Here is a 17,931-nt window from a genome sequence, read left to right on the forward strand (position 1 = left end):
TTATTGATTGTACTGCCTCTTCTGGGCACATGACAGCATGTTCACATTAAGTAAAGAGAAGATGCCTAAATTGCACAATAATCTAATTGCTCTCATGTATAAGTACCATTCAAGCCCTCAGCCTCCATACTAATTCAAAGTTCTGTAGTGCTAGCTTGCCCCAGCAGTAATTTACATGATTTACTTTATTTCTTGCTAAAAGGAGGAAACCCCTTTTGTTGTAATATTATCTTCTGCTGTTAAAAGTCAGTTAAAGACCGAAAAATACAATTGAAGTGGCACAATCATTTACTACAGATAAATGTTCAGTCTTCTTCTGCATGCTGGGGCCTCAGCAGCCCAGGCTGAGCCTTCTGCCGCATTGCAAAGAGGATCCAGGACTCTAACCTTTGGACCTTTTGCAATTTGCTCTGAACTTTCTAAACGATTTGGCTCAGCTGCTTGCAACAGACTATATAAATGCAGGGCCAAGTGAGGAGGCTCATTCTCTCCCTGAAACTTGGGTAGAGGAGGTGAAGGGAGGAAGGAGAAGAACTGAGGGGACAGCAGCAATAGGGTCCGGTGCTCACCATGGGCCCTCTGCAGCTCTGGCTGCTGCTGCTGTTGCTGCTCAGCAGTGATGTGCTCACTCGTAAGTAGCTTTTTGCAGCTTTATGTGAAAATCTATTAAAATATCAGGGAGGGAAAAATCTATGGGACTATGAATCACAGAATCAGAGAAGCCAAGGATGGGAAATATGAAATCTATTCCCTTTTGGGGAGTGTGTCCTAATAGCAGGATCCAGATTAAATCCATAAAGGAAAAGTTGGAAATGTCACCATTTCTCTGGTTTATTTTTAATTTATTTGACAAGTGTAGTGGTATCATCGTCCTTTATTTTTGCCTAGCTGCTTTTCTTTACAGTGATCATTGCTCACCTGCGAGGAGACATTTTATAGTATTCTGCAGATTTCGTGTGGGTGTTGCTAATATGTTTTACTGCAAGTGTGATGGGATATGAGTGATAAAACATGATGTGTCTGGTAGGAGGCACTGTATGTGAAATAGTGATTTGTATTAAAAGATGACAGTAGCTCTGTAGTAATTTTGGTTCAGTTCAGTAAAGATAGACCTGGTATAATTTGGGGAAAAAAATGAACGTGGTGTGGTGGAGTTGTAAGATAACTCCTTCCTGGCCTAGGAGTGTCTGTTTAGATTGTTCAATGGTACCATAGTTTGTAAAATGTTTTGGGATCCTTCAGGAGGATAGAACTATGGGTTTAATCCTTCACCATTGAAATAAATGGGTGTTTAGCAGGATCTGGTCCTATATGCAGGTAATGATAATATTCACCCCCAATGTGCCTTTATTGACTTCACCGGAGTTACACTAAGGATGTATTTGGTCCTATATATTGTTACTAGTATTGTTGTTTTTATTAGATTATGTGAAATAAGTAACTTTTTTTCTAATGCAAAACAATATGAGTCTGATCAGTTAAGTCAAAGAAAGGACTGTGGGCTTTGAATCAGGGTGCATGGAAGAATAAAGTCTCAGTATTCAAACTAACCTTAAGTGAATGCATAGCTTTATGCAATCCAAATATCGATTAAATTAAACACCTTTTTCAACAAATATGTTTACCCTCTGTCATCAATACAGCTGCCTCTTACTTATCTACTTTTCGCCAGTCCACAAATTTTATAATTCAGACACAAAAACAGAGGTCTCTCCCTGCTTCTTAGTCAAGATGTAATAGCAGAGAGTTGTACAGAGGTCTCATATAGCAACACTATCATTATTTTTACAAAGGAAATATTACCGCCGTACAGTTATTAGTCTACTATTCAATATTTTCATAATTTAAAACTAACCTAGAATTTTTAGTGTCGTAAAGAAAGCATATTCTGTGATGCATTTGGTCTGTTTGTCATCTATCAACAATTCTTTTTATTATTATGTTGTACATTTAGTGCCTGATCATACACCATTAATATCAAGGAGCACTTTGCTACTGAGTTCAGTGATCTGAGGATCAGGCCCTTGCTTGCTAATTCACAAAATTCAGTCATTTGCAGTGTTTTTTTAATGCTCGACTTTACCATTTAAGTAGATGGGAATTTTGCCTTTTACCTCAGTGTTTGCAGAACTAAGCCCTTAATTGTTAGTACAAATTAGTGAGGCCCCACTGTGTCTGCATATCCATCTCTGGACTGTGATGCAGAATGTACATATGAATTTCTATTTTATTTGTTTGATATTAATCATTTGTAAAAGTTTTATTTTATGCTTTGCTTTTTTACAGAAGATGGGCCTGAAAATGGAAATCCAGCTTGTTCAAGTAAGGGTTCTCCCTTTGTATTCCTTTTGCTCTACTATTGTTTTAACTGACTATACCTCCCAAAGTTCAGGTTTTTGGTTTTTGGTTTTCCATTTCCATATATCTCTTCCTTTAAAACAGATGTTTACTCAGGCAAAACTCCTGTTGACTTCAGGAATTACAGGGTCTCAGGGACTTAGCCCTATGAATTTTAAGACTTTTCATCAGCCTGAAAAGCAATGATTATCGCTTTGAATTTTAAAAAAACTTTCCAAAAAGAAATACCACATTTATTTGCTTGATTGATTTTCAAGATCCATTATTTTGGAAGTCCCCTTTCTCTGACTTTGAAGATTTAACAGGGAAATCGTATGCATTTCATTTCAATGTACACTGGTAATCTCACTCCTGATTTACTCCTTTCGGTTATTGCTACACCCAAGTATTTGACTCATATAGCTAACTAAATACCTACAGAATACTTTATGTCAATAACTCTGTCAGCCGGGATAATAATTTATTAAACCAACCTAGTCAAGAAACAGGAAATGCTGACTTTATGCACAACCTTTGTAATGGACCCTGGTTGGCCCTGACAGCTTGCTTGGATACAGAACGTTCCTCTGGAGGGTCAGTGTCCATGAGTTGTTTTGATCTTTGTCTTTGATAAGCTTTTGCTTTTTCTTATTTGACACTCTAGCACCATCTACAGGTGATCAGGATTAATTCATCCATCTGAGACAATTCAGAGAGTTTTTTCTGGGTTTCACTGTCAATTTCTCAACTTTATTTTTATTTACTATTTCCATCATTATTTATTCCTTTTATAACAGATAAGGTTCATGTTAAACCCTGGAAATGAAGCAGTAGTTAGAGAGAAATTATGTCTCCTAGAATTAATACAACAGATATCAGTATTGTGAGAATTGATGAAAGTATACAAACAATTATAGTATGGTGGAGTGTAAGATAGCTGAAGTTTACATGGATAGCCTTCAAACTGTTTGTATGATTGTAATTAATATAATTGGCTGATCAGATTAGTTAAATCATTGGGGATGAAGAGAACTATATCATATTAAGTATTTATTGCTATCATATTCATATTTATTAATAATTAAATTAATGGTGTCTAAAATAAAATACTTGACATCAAAGGGAAAATAGGTAAGGCTTACAGACTCTGGAAATCCAAGGAAAAAAGAGGATACTTACAGCAAAATTCTACTCTCATTTACAACCCCAATGATGTCAGAGTAAACTCTTGGCCAGATCCTTAGCTGGTGTAAACTGGCACAGCTTGACTTCAACAGGTCTATGCTGATTTACACCAGCTGAGGATTTGGCTCTCTGATTTGAAATTATTCAGTTCGCACTTCCATAGCTTAGTCTGTGTCATATATTCCTCTTCTAAGATGTATAGCTTGCTTTTAAAATCTCTCTTTTCCCCTCTAAAGCGTAATTCTTGTACCAAAATATAAAGAAAGCAGTCAAAATCCCACCAGATTCTATTGAGATATTCCCTGCTGACATGATAAAATGTGTTACAGGAGCATGGCTGAGAATATAATACACTTCACTGAGCCAAACACAGTGCTGGCATAAAGAGACAAAACTCTTGATTTCACTGGAGTATGTGTGCTTACGCCAAGATGAAGTTGACTTTCCTTCCTCCCAAGGAGGATCAGGGTTAGTTTCCAGTTCAGCCTGCAGACACAATGGCAGTTATCTGTGAACAGAATTTGGCCCACAATTTCCAGGCCTGCCACTGGAAGATCTCATATCCCTGTGAGACAGTGAAGGATATTCTGCTTTCATCTACATCTACGTAACCTCACTGATTTTTCATTTTATCTGTAAGCAGAATTCAGTATGCTGTTCATGGCATCATTTTTGCTCTGTGTTATACAGCACCTAGCACAATGGGGTCCTGGTCCATGACTAGGGCTCCTCTCCTAGGCGCTACCACAATACAGATAATAAATAATAATATTGTTAAATCTGAATCTCTTTTGCAGGTAGTAGGGACAGATAGGTGAAATTCTCCAGTGTGAAGAGACCCAGCACAAGGCCTGTCTGCCACTTAAGTCCTCTGAGCTCTTAGGAGAGGCTTCTAAACACATTTCCTCCTGCCTGATGTTGTCTCAAGGACTTAAACAGTGCACAGGCCTGATCTGGGTCCTGTACACATAAAAAAAAAATGTCCACTAACATAAAAAGGAAGAACTCCAGGGAGTCCATGAACTCAGATGTGAGTTTGACTCAGAAAAATATCTCATGTTCCCAGAAAACTCATAGAAACTTTTGGACAGGAGGACGGTTCTTTAGATTCTCACAGAATTAGAATTAGGGATTCTGGTTTGGGGGTTGGTTTTTTCCACTCCATTTCCACATTTATCTTTGTAAATGTCAACCATGTGAAATTCCTGGACAAATTGGCACTTATAGTTTTCTTTGAATTGTGACTGCACAAATTTGAGCTGAACTCTGTTGTTAGCAAGGAAGCAAACACCACTTTTAAAGAAACCCAATACATGCTTTTTAAAAACAATCTAATTAATTGTCTGCATAGAATCATAAAAAGGTGGGGCTGGAAGGGATATTGAGAGGCCTTTAAGTCCCGCCCGCTGTGCTGAGGCAGGACCAAGTAAACCTAGACCATCCCTGACACATGTTTGTCCAATATGTTCTTAAAAGCTTCCAATGATGGGGACTGCACAACCTCCCTTGGAAGCCTATTCTAAAACTTACTTACAGATATAGTTAGAACAATTTTCCTAATATCTAGTTTAAATCTTTTTTGCTGCAGATTAAGCCCCTTTTTTTCTTTTCCAATATTCAGTGGACATGGAGAATCATAGAATCATAGACTCATAGAATATCAGGGTTGGAAATTGATCACAGTCCTCTTTACAACAGCTGTTAGCATATTTTAAGACTATTATCAGGTCTCCCTTCAGTTTTCTTTTCTCAAGACTAAACATGCCCAGTTTTCTCATAGGTCAGGTTTTTAAAACCTTTTCTTATTTTTATTGCTCTCCTCTGGACTCTCTCCAATTTGTCCACATCATTCTTAAAGTGTGGTGCCCAGAACTGGATACAGTAGTCCAGCTGAGGCTTAACCAGTGCTGAGCAGAGCAGGAGAGTTACTTCCCGTGACTTACATACAACACCCCAGAGCGATATTAGGATTTTTGAAACTGCATCACATAGCTGACGCATTCAATTTTTGATCTACAATAACCCCCAGATCCTTTACAATAGTATTACTGGCTAGCTAGTTATTCCCCATTTTGTAGCTGTGCATTTGTATAGTACTTTGCACTTGTCTTTATTGAATTTCATCTTACTGACTTCAGAACAATTCTCTAATTCATCAAGGTCATTTTGAATTCTAATCCTGTCTTTCAAAGTGCTTGCAACCCCTCCAATTTTGGTGTCACCTGCACATTTTATAAGCATACTCTCCACTCCATCATCCAAGTCATTAACAAAAATATTTAAATTTGGAAGGATTTAGATTTAATTTTTTTCAATTTGACCATACACACAGAAACCAATGAAAAAATATTCCCATCCATAATATTCTAAATTTACCAATAGGCAAAGTAAGAAAAGAGCTGCTTGAGAATTTATTAGAGTTTGATTTAAGGATATTTACTTTGTGTATTTTGACATGCAATGTTGACAATTTGTATTTTAATAGCTATAATGCTTTAACTTTTTAAAATCTCAATATCAAATGTCATTAAATAATTATTGTCTAAATATCCCCTTAATTTCATGTAACAACTGTGCAAATTTAAACCATTTTTTTAAATGGTTTAACACCCATAATTTTGCAAAACTGAAAATTTAAATATTTTTAAAAAATGCTTAAAATAAATATTTATATTATCCATCAAAATTATAAAAAAAATTGATTCTGTCAAACCTAAAAATATTGAATAGGGTCAGACCCAGGACAGAACCCTGTGGGACCCACTAGATATTACCTCCCAGTTTGACAGTGAACCATTGATAACGACCTACCTTGGACACCAGGTGGGTCAAAGAACTATCAGCCCCCTACAGGCCAAAGTGGATGCTATCCAAAAGTGGCCTGTTAGTCTCTAACGGGCCACAAGTCCTCCTTTTCTTTTTGCAGATACAGACTAACACAGCTGCTACTCTGAAACCTGACTCTTTAAGTATGGTCTTTCAACTAATTTTGCACCTATCTTATAGTAATTTCATCTAGACCACATTTCCCTCATTTGCTTATGAGAATGTTATCTGGGACTGTATCAAAAGCCTTCCTAAAATCAAGATATATCACATCTACAGCTTCTACCCTATCCTTTAGGCCAGTAACCCTGTCAAAGAAGGAAGTTAGGTTGGTTTGGTATGATTTATTGTTGACAAATCCATGCTGGCTATTCCTTATAAACCTATTATTCTCTGGGTGCTCATAATTATATTGTTCAAAAAATGTTTAAGTATCTTTCCAGGTATTAAGTTAGGCACACTGGTCTATAATTCCCCAAGTCCTTTTTGCTCATCTTTTTGAAGATAGGTACTATGTTAGCCCTACTCCAGTCCTCTGGGACTTCATCCATCATCCGTGAGTTCTCAAACATAATTGCTAACAGTTCCAAGTTTTCCTCAAGCCATATTGACTTGGATATATCTAATTTATCTAAACATTCTTTAACCTGTTCTTTCCCTATTTTGGCCTGCATTCCTTCCCCCGTGTTAATATTAATTGTGTTGAGTATCTCATCACCATTAACCTTTTTAATGAACACTGAAACAAAATAGGCATTAAACACCTCAGCCTTCCTGATGTCATGAGTTTTAGTTCTCCTTCTCCACTAAGTGGAGGACCTACACTTTCCTTCATCTTTCTCTTCCTCCTAATATATTTAAAGAACCTCTGTTTATTGCATTTTATGTCCCTTGCTAGGTGTAACTTATTTTGTGCCTTAGCCTTTCTGATTTTGTCCCTACATGCTTGGGCTATTCTTTTTACTCCTCCTTAGCAATTCATTCATGTTTCCACTTTTTGTAGAATTTCTTTTTGATTTCCATGACTTTAAAGAGCTCCCGATGGAGCCATATTGGCCTTTTATTATTCTTGCTATCTTTCCTTTGCATAGCTTCATTTATCCCTTACATTTTCTTCCGATGGGGCCTACATTCCCAAATGTGCTTACCATTGACTTTAATGGGGAAAAAAATCTGAGATGCATAGACTTTAAAGCCAGAAGGGATCATTATGATTGTCTAAGCTGACATGTTGTATAATACAAGACAAAGGATCCAATAATTTGTGCATCAAGGCCATAATTTCTGTTTGAGCACATATTTCTGTTTGAGCAATATAGTACATATTTTGGAAAAAAACATCCTATCTTGATTTAAAGGCTTCAAATAATCACAACTTACCATATCTCTTCTACAGATTTATCTTAAAAAAACCCCAACTTATGTACAAAACCAAAGAAGAAATCAGCCATAGGGATATTGTAATATTTCCCTCATTTCTGGCATTATTTCCAGTTTGCACAATGCTATCTTGAACTGTATTGTGATGATCTAAATATGCATCTGTCTGTGCTGTTCATAAAAATGTATTTGTTTTTCTAATTGCAGAAGATGCAACCAGATTTAAACATCTCAGAAAATACATTTACACCTATGAAGCAGAAATAGCAAGTGGAGTGAAAGGAACAGCAGATTCACGAAGTGGCTCTAAAATTAACTGCAAGGTAAGGAAAGAGGAAGAAAGAACTGACTTCAATCAGAAAAAAGATAATGGGCAACATGGGGATTAACAATTGGAAACTCCTCCCCCATACTTCCTATGGCCTCCATCTCCCTTCCCCCTCCATTTTGTATTTAGTGAATGTAGTGCTTGTGAAATGCACACATTTGACAGCCCTGAAGTCTGAAGCCCTTTATTTTCCGACAGAAAAGGCAGTGGCAAGATTGGCAGAGTTTCTTCACTCCTGCCAATGCACCTCGAACCTGACCAGGCTTTTCTACTCCTAGAGAAGAAATAGCAGAGTTGGTAACTCAGTGCATGGCTCATTCAGTATTTGGCTTTTCCTCTGGGTCTGCCAATAGAAGCATTCAACACTTATCCACTAGAGCCTAAACTGAGACTGCTAATTGATCAATTGATTTCATGCAGCACACTGAATACTCACCAGGTGATGACAACTTTCAGTTATCATCTTCCTGGGTCAGGATCTGGTATCCTAGGGGTGAAAGGCTCCATAGGCCATTAGCCCGATAACCTATGCTATTCTCCTTCCAACTTCCTCAAAATGTCACATTTCACAATATTACTTCATTAACTGAGTAACTGGGCAAATAGCTTTTGGGTGTTACAGTGTTCTGTCCAGTAACTAAATACTCCTCTGTATAATGCTCAAATTTCTTCACAAGTTTTGAAGCCAATGTCAAGACCACACTGCAGATTGCTGGTTTACAGTGAATATTGCTGGTCTTTGCATCTAGCATGCAGTATGGTGTGGAGCAAATGTTCAGTGTTTCTCATTAGTCATCTTCATGCTTGTTCTGCTTGAAATGTACTCACTTTTGACACATTCCATATGTGAGAAATCTTATAAATTAGAGGCCTGATTCTGCTCCAATTAAAGTCAATGGGAGTAAGGTCACATGTTATTATCATTACTTTAAGAATACCCATAAATACTCTGGTCATACCATTTCAAATTTCAACATTTTCTGACAAAAAAGTTTTTGCAAAAAAATTCTCACTTTTTGACCAGCTGTAGTTATAATATTATTTGATTAATAATAATTCTGGACTTTATAATAATGTTGGACCATGTCATACTCACTTTCCTTAGTTAAGTAGTTCTATAGATATCAGTAGGACCAGAATAGAGCAAAAAGGACTTGGTCCATTGTGCATATTTTCAGAGATAATATGCTGTCTCTCTTTTAAAAAGATTTGAGAGTCTAAGGTCTGTATCCTCAGCTTGTGTAAACAGAACTGCAGAAAGAGCTGGTTGGATAAATGGTCCTCCCACCCTGTGGCAAATTTTGAATTTTTGGCAAAAAAAATCTAAATCTGAAATATTTTGGCCAAAATCCAAACTATTTTAGCCAAAATATTTCTATTCCAGAATGTCACTGCAGTGCCTTATGGGTGTTGTAGTTTGGATGCCTTGTGCTCCCATTTTCTTCTACAAGTTGGGCTCCCTGGTTGGACTATTCTCCCCTATTGGTGAGGATAGGCTGTGCATCATGGGAGTTGAATGGCCATGATGTATCTGAGGAGATAAAACCCGGCTGGGGAACCCAGTCCTTAGAGGAGAATAGGGAAGTGAGCCAACCAAACTACCATTCCCATGAGACAGCATATCCAAATAGAAGTATTTTGGGTTTGGAGCATTCATTTTTTTAATAAAAAATCAGTTTTCCATGGAAAGCAGACAGTTTTTCAACAAAAAAGATATTCAATTGAAAACCCAACATTCTGTTGAAAAATAGTTTTAACTGAAAATTCTCTACCAGCCCGAAGTGAGGAATTGATTCATATGTAGTTTGGTGAAATGGGTGGAGCAGGCGACCTGGGTACTTGTTCCATTCTTTGCCATTGACTTACTATGTGATCATGAGAAAGTCACATAACGTGCCTGTCTCTCAGTTTACCCATCGTTAATATAAGGAATATATTATTAATTATTCATATTTCCATAGCTCTTAGGGGCCCAAGTCATAGACCAGGATCCCTACATGCTAGGTTCTCTACAAATCTATATGACCTTTACTCCACCTGGATATTGTAAGATTACTTAAAGCACTCTTCGATCTTCACACAAAAACTGCTATACAAGTGCACGGTGCACACAGTGTTACTTTAAAAATAAATTTAAGAACATCTCCTGTATCTTTAAAAATAAGAACCACATAGTTCTGCAGGAGTGATAGTGAGAGAAGGAGAAAACATGTGCTGTGTATGTTTTCAGGTTGAGCTGGAGGTCCCACAGCTGTGTAGCTTCATCCTGAAGACAAGCCAATGTACCCTGCGAGAGATGTTCGGTGTGGATGCTGAGGGAAAGAGTCTCCTGAAAAAGTCAAAGAACTCGGATGACTTTGCCAGAGCCATGGCCCAGTGAGCAAAAACTTACTAGAGCCTTTGCTAACAAACCCATTCTTATTTAATTCGGGATAGACTATGACTTTACAACCTGCCCTGTCCTTTAGAAGGGGCGATGTATGGCAGTGCTGTCCCAGACTCGGGAATGAACTGTGATGCTGAGAGAGCAGGAGCTAGTTGCAACTCCTTGATTCAGAGCCACCTGGCTGTGGCACAATTTGGGGCTGCATGGCGACAGCCTTGAATTGTGTCACTGAAAGCCTGGGTGTAGCAGAAATCATCCCATCCACACTCTGACGCTGGAATGTTCACAGCCTGCTCCCTTCTCTCCCTCATATCAGGAGTGTGGGGAGTGCTGGTGTAGGAGTCAGTGTAGTCCACTCTGAGTTTTCTACCAGAGGAAAGTTCCCCTGAACATGAGGAGTTGTCAAATGGACGTCTCCAGCCACTTTCAGACTACTTTGCTCGGCTTACACGGCACAAAGTAACATTAGCCCACCTAAGCAAACAGCCCAGGCTTCTGCTACTGACCTTTAATGTCCTTCCCAACTTAGCTCCTCCCTACTTACCTGCACTGGTAAGTTATTGTGTCTGCCCCCTCTGGTCCACCAGTGAAACCAGCTTCCATTGCTTGCTTGTCCATTTCTCCACATGAACCTTCACACTTGTTCAATGCCTCCCTTTATGCATGGAATGCCCTTCCTGAAGATGTCCCTAATGCTATTACCCTGTTCTGCACATCACAGGCCATAGAATTGCACCCAGGGATTCTTGCATCCAGCAAAATAACTTGAGGTTTAGGAGCTAAAGCATATTTGTTAGAAAGATATCCAGTCTTGATTTAAAGACCTCCAGTGATGGTAATCTGTTCCAATAGTTAATTACCCTTACTTTGAAAACATCACATCTTATTTCCTCTCTGAATTTGTCTAAATTTAGCTACCAGCCATTGGATTTTGTTATGCATCTGTACACTAGATTAAAGAGCCCTCTAATATCAGAAATCTTCTCCCTGTATAGGTACTTACAGATCCATCAAGTTTACCCTTAGCCTTCTCTACAATAAACTCAATAGACTCAGCTCCTTAATCCTGTCACTATAAATTAGGTTTTCCAGACCACAAATCATTCTTGTTCCTCTTCATTGAATGTCCTCAAAGTTTATAACATCTTATTCTTTAAGTGTACGGTATACACCAGAACTGAGGAGGTATTAATGGTCAGTAGTTTCCTACTCAGTATTCAAAGAGAAACTAATAATACCAGGTAGAGTCATGGTTGGGGATAGTCTATACAGACTATACAGAATTGGGGGAAAGAACGGAGCAATATAAAATAATAAGCAGAGAGCCCAAGCTCACTATTTCTCATGAAAAAAAGGGAAGGGAGAGATGCAGAAAGTGGTTTATTAGGGAATATTTTAAATGCTGTTTTAAATTATTTGGAATGTGTGTATTTGTACAGTCCTTGGCACAATGGAGCCCAATCTTGATTGGGGCTTTGGGGAGCCACATTAATACAAGTGAATAATTCTATATCTAGACGTACATGGAGCATTTGGCAATAATCAAGATGGTAAGCTCTTGGCTAGCTTGTTTTTATTTTTGTCTCACACCTACTATTTTTTTGGGGGGCAGATATGAACTGAAATTTAGCACTCAGGATGGGAAGAAGGTCCAGCTGTATTCAGAGAAGAATGAACCAATGAACATTCTTAACATCAAGAGGGGGATCATCTCAGCACTTATTGTGCCAATGGAAACAGAAGACAACCTAAAAACAATCTCCATGGTAGGAAGCTGAGCAAAAGTTAATTTACTTCTTTAACAAATGCAGCAAAACCCACTAAGTGGGCCCTGTTCTGAAGTTCTTACTCAGACAATGGGATTTCAGACTAGACTTGAACTCATTTGGTAACATGAACAATGATGTTAATTTTCTCCGCTCTCCAGGATACCATATATGGGAAGTGCGACAGTGAAGTTGAAGTCAAGGATAGAAAAGGGAACACAGCATCAGTTATTTCAATTAATAGAAACTTGAAAACCTGCGATAACTTCAATCCCATCAGAGACTATGTCAGCCCAATTGCCCTCATAAAGGGACTGGTAGGTATAGCAGGGCATAATGTTATTTAAGAAAGTGCTTCATTATATTATTTTAGTTCTTCAGAATCTGACCCTCTGCCTTTGCTTCCTGCCATTAGTGGAAGTCAATAGAAAAATCTGAACTTTGGGAAATGAATATCATCTCAACTTCTTTCACATTGTTCTCACAAATACTGCAAAGTGATGTGGGTTTTTTGTTTGGTTGGTTGGTTGGTTGGTTTGGTTTGGTTTGGTTTGGTTTTTTAAGACACTAGTTGGGAATAACTGATTATATATATATATATATATATATATATATATATATATGTAATCACACTTTCCCATGGGCTTAGTACTGTCAGGTGTGAGGCACCTTGTCAGATCAGGCCCAAGGTTTTCTAGATAGCCCATTAAACTTTATTGGCCAAATCTTCCAACATGCATATGTACATTGTATGTAACCAGCATATGCATGCAAGTAGCTTGATGTGCATGCTGAGGTTTCTGCATGCACCAAGATAAATCCTTTGACAAGCCCCATCCTCAGAAGCAGATCAGGGTATTTGTGCATGCAAGTAGGCTGAGTGCAAACGTGCACACACACGCGCTGGAAGATTTGTTCCTGGTACCGAATGCTCCCGTGCTTATACTTTTAATGTTTGTTCTTGATGGAAATCTTTAAACCATTTGTAACCATAGGAGGACTGTGAAGTACATCCACTATTTTAAAGTGTCTAAATTATTCTAACCATTGCAAATTACTTCATAATGATAAGGGCCAGTGCTTAATTTGTGCCAGAGCTTGCCAGGGCTGAGTGTGGGCACCTTTAGGCTTGACAGTTCATAGCTCTGGCACCTCTGGGTTTGCTGCATCAGTAATGAATGTAAAAACATTACTTGAGCCCTAACACCTAATTGCTTGAGCCCAGGCAACTTCTTTCATGACAAATGCACCCTCAGCAAGTTTGCAGATGACACTAAACTGGGAGGAGAGGTAGATACGCTGGAGGGTAGGGATAGGATACAAAGGGACCTAGACAAATTGGAGGATTGGGCCAAAAGAAACCTGATGAGGTTCAACAAGGACAAGTGCAGAGTCTTGCACTTAGGACGGAAGAATCCAATGCACCGCTACAGACTAGGGACCAAATGGCTCGGCAGCAGTTCTGTAGAAAAGGACCTAGGGGTTACAGTGGACGAGAAGCTGGATATGAGTCAGCAGTGTGCCCTTGTTGCCAAGAAGGCCAATGGCATTTTAGGATGTATAAGTAGGGGCATTGCCAGCAGATCGAGGGACGTGATCGTTCCCCTCTATTCGACACTGGTGAGGCCTCATCTGGAGTACTGTGTCCATTTTGGGCCCCACACTACAAGAAGGATGTGGAAAAATTGGAAAGCGTCCAGCGGAGGGCAACAAAAATGATTAGGGGACTGGAACACATGACTTATGAGGAGAGGCTGAGGGAACTGGGGATGTTTAGTCTACAAAAGAGAAGAATGAGGGAGGATTTGATAGCTGCTTTCAACTACCTGAAAGGGGGTTCCAGAGAGGATGGCTCTAGACTGTTCTCAGTGGTAGCAGATGACAGAACAAGGAGTAATGGTCTCAAGTTGCAGTGGGGGAGATTTAGGTTGGATATTAGGAAAAACTTTTTCACTAGGAGGGTGGTGAAACACTGGAATATGTTACCTAGGGAGGTGGTGGAATCTCCTTCCTTAGAAGTTTTTAAGGTCAGGCTTGACAAAGCCCTGGCTGGGATGATTTAGTTGGTGTTGGTCCTGCTTTGAGCAGGGGGTTGGACTAGATGACCTCCTGAGGTCCCTTCCAACCCTGATATTCTATGATTCTATGAAATTAAGCACTGATAAGGCCATGTCCTGTCCTGTAGGTTATAAGGGCTCAGTCCTACGGTACATTCTCAGGCAAACACCATAATAACTTCACTGACACTTAGGACAAGATATCTGCAGGAGTGGTGGCTGTGAAGAGACTGCAGGATATGGACTGAGATATTGGCACAGTTTTTCTTTAGACAAGGATGTGATTTAATTATGAACCAAACAGCAGCACCACTCCCAATGTGCTGTAACTGTTAATATTGTAGCCCAGTAACCATAGCGATCAGAAATGTGCTTGTTTTACTACAACAAAATATGCCAAATGTTCCTCTAACTATGTTTTACAGAACAGCCCATTATCCACCCTGCTTAGCAGCAGTCAATCCTGTCAATACACTGTAGATTCAAGGAGAAGGCATGTGGCTGAAGTAGACTGCAGAGAAAAACACCTGTTTCTGCCTTCCTCGTACAAGTAGGTGGCATGTTATATATCGTTACCCTTCCTTTGTAAATAGTCATAATGAATGATAATAGGTCAAATTCTGCCCTGTTTTACTGCCCATGCAATGGCGGGCAGGATTCAGCACAACTAATTCAGCCACAACTAAAGGACTGTGTTTTTCTTTTATTTACTAGAAATCAGTATGGTATGATGACACAAGTCACGCAAACTCTGAAACTTGTCGAAACCCCCAAAATCAACAGCAGAAACTTTGATGAAGGTAGGTCTGCAGTACTGAAACATTTTTCAGTTTCACCGTGGCACATTTCTGGCTTCCCATCTCAGCATGCGCTCCTCATAAAACATGTCCACTGATCAAGTTAGATTAGCTTTGTTAAGAAATGCATAACCACCTACGATAAAAAAAGCAGGATATCACTTTCAGGAAAAAGCAATGGTGTGTACTCACCTATACGTGAAATAATTCTAGATATGGGGAAACAAATGCACTATTCAGCTACATCAGTACCTATATAAAACTTCATAAAGATCCTGTTATTTAAACAGGAAGGATGCTTTAAGGAGTCAGAAACTAAAATGTCTCTGTGATGTCTTGCTCTTGTGGGCAGTGTTGCCTAATGGTCAGGATTTAGGCCCTTAGATATGCGGTGGTTGGGGAGTGTAGGGGAGCCTGGGCCCTCCCACTCCACCAGGCTCCAGCTCAGGGCCCTGTGAGGGCTATCAAAGGTCTGACATCCAAGAAATCCTTAAGGCTGCCCTCCCTGGGCAACTTCCTACCACCCCACTATGGTTCAAAATTTGAAGTCTGTGAGAAGAAGGTGTGAAGGGGGTCAGCTCAGCACTGGGCACTTCCTCATGGCTGTGCTTTGCACAGCAGTGCTCTCTATCTCTCTCAGGGTAGCAGCTGCCTCTTCGTGTGACTTGGCCCCCTGGCCAGGTCAGTCTCCAGTCTCTCGCCTGTCAGAGTAGACTACAGATAGCACAAGGGGAATTAACACAAACAAACTGAGTTCATATGAGAATGAGAAGGAAATGCCTCTCCCTCACGGTGCATTTGAAGCAGGTCCTTGTTAGTATCTAGGCTTGTTTGTCAGCCTGACATAGAATTTTGAGTTTGACGTTTTGAAACTCATATCTTATACTAATATGTGTGAAGAAGAATGAACAAAGAGACTGTGTTGCATTTCCCACAACCAGATGGGGCTTTTAGTACAATGAGAAAAGATAAGGGATACAGCTAAAGTGTTACTGGGCATGGTGGGGATGTAATAGATGAGCGCACACTTGAAGACTGCCTCAACTCCTTATCTCAAGGCAAGGTCAAGCAACCAGTTAGGAGGGGCAATGGGGGTTGTAGAGGGAGGTATAAGAAACACTAAAATCCGAAGAAAGGCCTGGCCTTGGCCAGAGCACAAACTCACTCCTTACCCCTTCCGTGGGGTACAAAAGGGATGGAATGAAGACCCCAGCTCACGACCCTCGAAAACAAAACAGGACCATAAGTTGTAAGGGGTGTGACTAGGGGTGTGCACTCCAGGTATATTTGGGCCTGCTAAGGAGGAGGAGGTGGGGATGGGTAATAGGGGAATGGGGACACAGGCAAGGCTCTGTGGAATCAGAGCTGGGAAGGGGGACATGGAGTAAAGGCTCTGTGGTGTCAGAGCTGGGAACGGAACACTGAGAAACAGACTCTGCCAGCGTGTAGAGCTATGAATATGATTGCTTGGCACTAACCCCAATAAACATCGAATTGCCTGCACTTCAGACTTCTGATCTTCTGCTTTCTGTCTGCGTGACAAGAATCAGGGGAGAGGGTGAAGGGAAAGCCCTCTAACAGTCTTCCCTTCCCTCAGGAAGTTGTTGTTGGGAGAGGTCCTACCTTCCCTCAGCCCTTTCCTCAGGAGCTGCAAATTGCAGGTCCACTCTCTTCCCTGGTCTTCCACCAGTGAACTGTTCTGCTCCCTTTCAACTCCTCCTCCAGTCTGTTCATGTCTTGCAAGTGTGGCAGGGTGGGGCTAGCTGAGCCCAGAGCAGCTCCATAATCCCTGGTTGCCCAGTGTGGGGTTTGAGATCACAGTGCTTACAGAAAGAAATAATGCTTTTCCTGTTTGTTAGATAAACTGGAAAAGAAAAGTCTTTCCTTGGAAAGTGCAGATACCAAATCCTTCCGGCATGGGGACACTGTGCTGAAGGTCCTCCAGGAACTGCAGAAGTTGTCAGCCTCCCAGCAGAACCAGCAGAGAGCAAGTCTTTTTTACAAATTTGTAACTGGACTTAGAGGCTTGCACAATGACACGCTAGGGTCTCTTGTACTGAAGATGATGGAGACCTCAAGGTAATGTATAAAAAGTGTAGCTCTCGCATTGTGTAAACACAATGCCTGGTAATGTGAACGCAAATTTAATTCCAGAGGTGATGTTCTCCTGTAAACAGTTTTAATCATAGCCTAAAGTAATATCTTAAAATGCTGTAATAGTTGGCGACTGGGAAAGACTGCTAAGAGTGTGTGTGTTTGAGGGAGAGACACAGAACGCTATTTAAATGTTATCCCACAAACAAACAAGTCCAGTGGGGTAATAATTTTCTTCAACAGGTTTATTCTTGCCTTCCACAAGGTAGTAATATTTTTCATTTTCTCATTAACTGTTATTTTGATATATATAAATCCTAGTATATTTCGGGGGGAGAAGACTCCTACGTGTAAACCATACTGCTCGGTATTATATGGGATCAAATCCAGAACTTGTACCAATTGTCCCTCAAATGGTCGTGTAATAAATGCTGCATAACTGCATAATAAGCCTTTATCAAAGACATCAGCAGTCCCCCTGTGACTCCTCCCCTCCCCCCACAGTCCCATGAATAGGTAAATTAGATTAGACTTTTAAGCTATTCAGGGAATAGATGTGTTAAAATACACTGATTACAAGCCCTGGCATGAGCTGCTACCACTACCAAATCTCCAGTTGCGGAGAGCACATTTTTGGAGGTCCAGGACTGGGCCACAAATCTACTGCTCCACCATTTCCCTCCTGGCTGCATTTTATTCCATTTACACATACACAGGAAAACGCAGCCTTCGTTTAACTCAGAGGTGGGCAAACTATGGCCCGCGGGCCACATCC

General features: G+C 40.0%; 1 protein-coding gene across 1 annotated transcript in view; it reads left to right on the top strand.

The window, feature by feature from the left end:
• The first annotated feature begins 504 nt into the window (after positions 1–504).
• APOB (apolipoprotein B) overlaps positions 505–17,931 on the top strand; it is a 50,606-nt gene continuing 33,179 nt past the window's right edge. Inside the window, exons 1-9 of the mRNA XM_084623137.1 lie at positions 505–631; positions 2,287–2,322; positions 7,936–8,051; positions 10,287–10,432; positions 12,055–12,208; positions 12,370–12,525; positions 14,691–14,815; positions 14,980–15,065; positions 16,922–17,141. Coding sequence (XP_084479263.1) covers positions 571–631; positions 2,287–2,322; positions 7,936–8,051; positions 10,287–10,432; positions 12,055–12,208; positions 12,370–12,525; positions 14,691–14,815; positions 14,980–15,065; positions 16,922–17,141 — 1,100 coding nt within the window. The 5' untranslated portion in view covers positions 505–570. The remainder of the gene's footprint in view (positions 632–2,286; positions 2,323–7,935; positions 8,052–10,286; positions 10,433–12,054; positions 12,209–12,369; positions 12,526–14,690; positions 14,816–14,979; positions 15,066–16,921; positions 17,142–17,931) is intronic.

Source organism: Lepidochelys olivacea, assembly GCF_965140295.1.
Source record: "Lepidochelys olivacea isolate rLepOli2 genome assembly, chromosome: 3".
NCBI lineage: Eukaryota > Metazoa > Chordata > Testudines > Cheloniidae > Lepidochelys > Lepidochelys olivacea.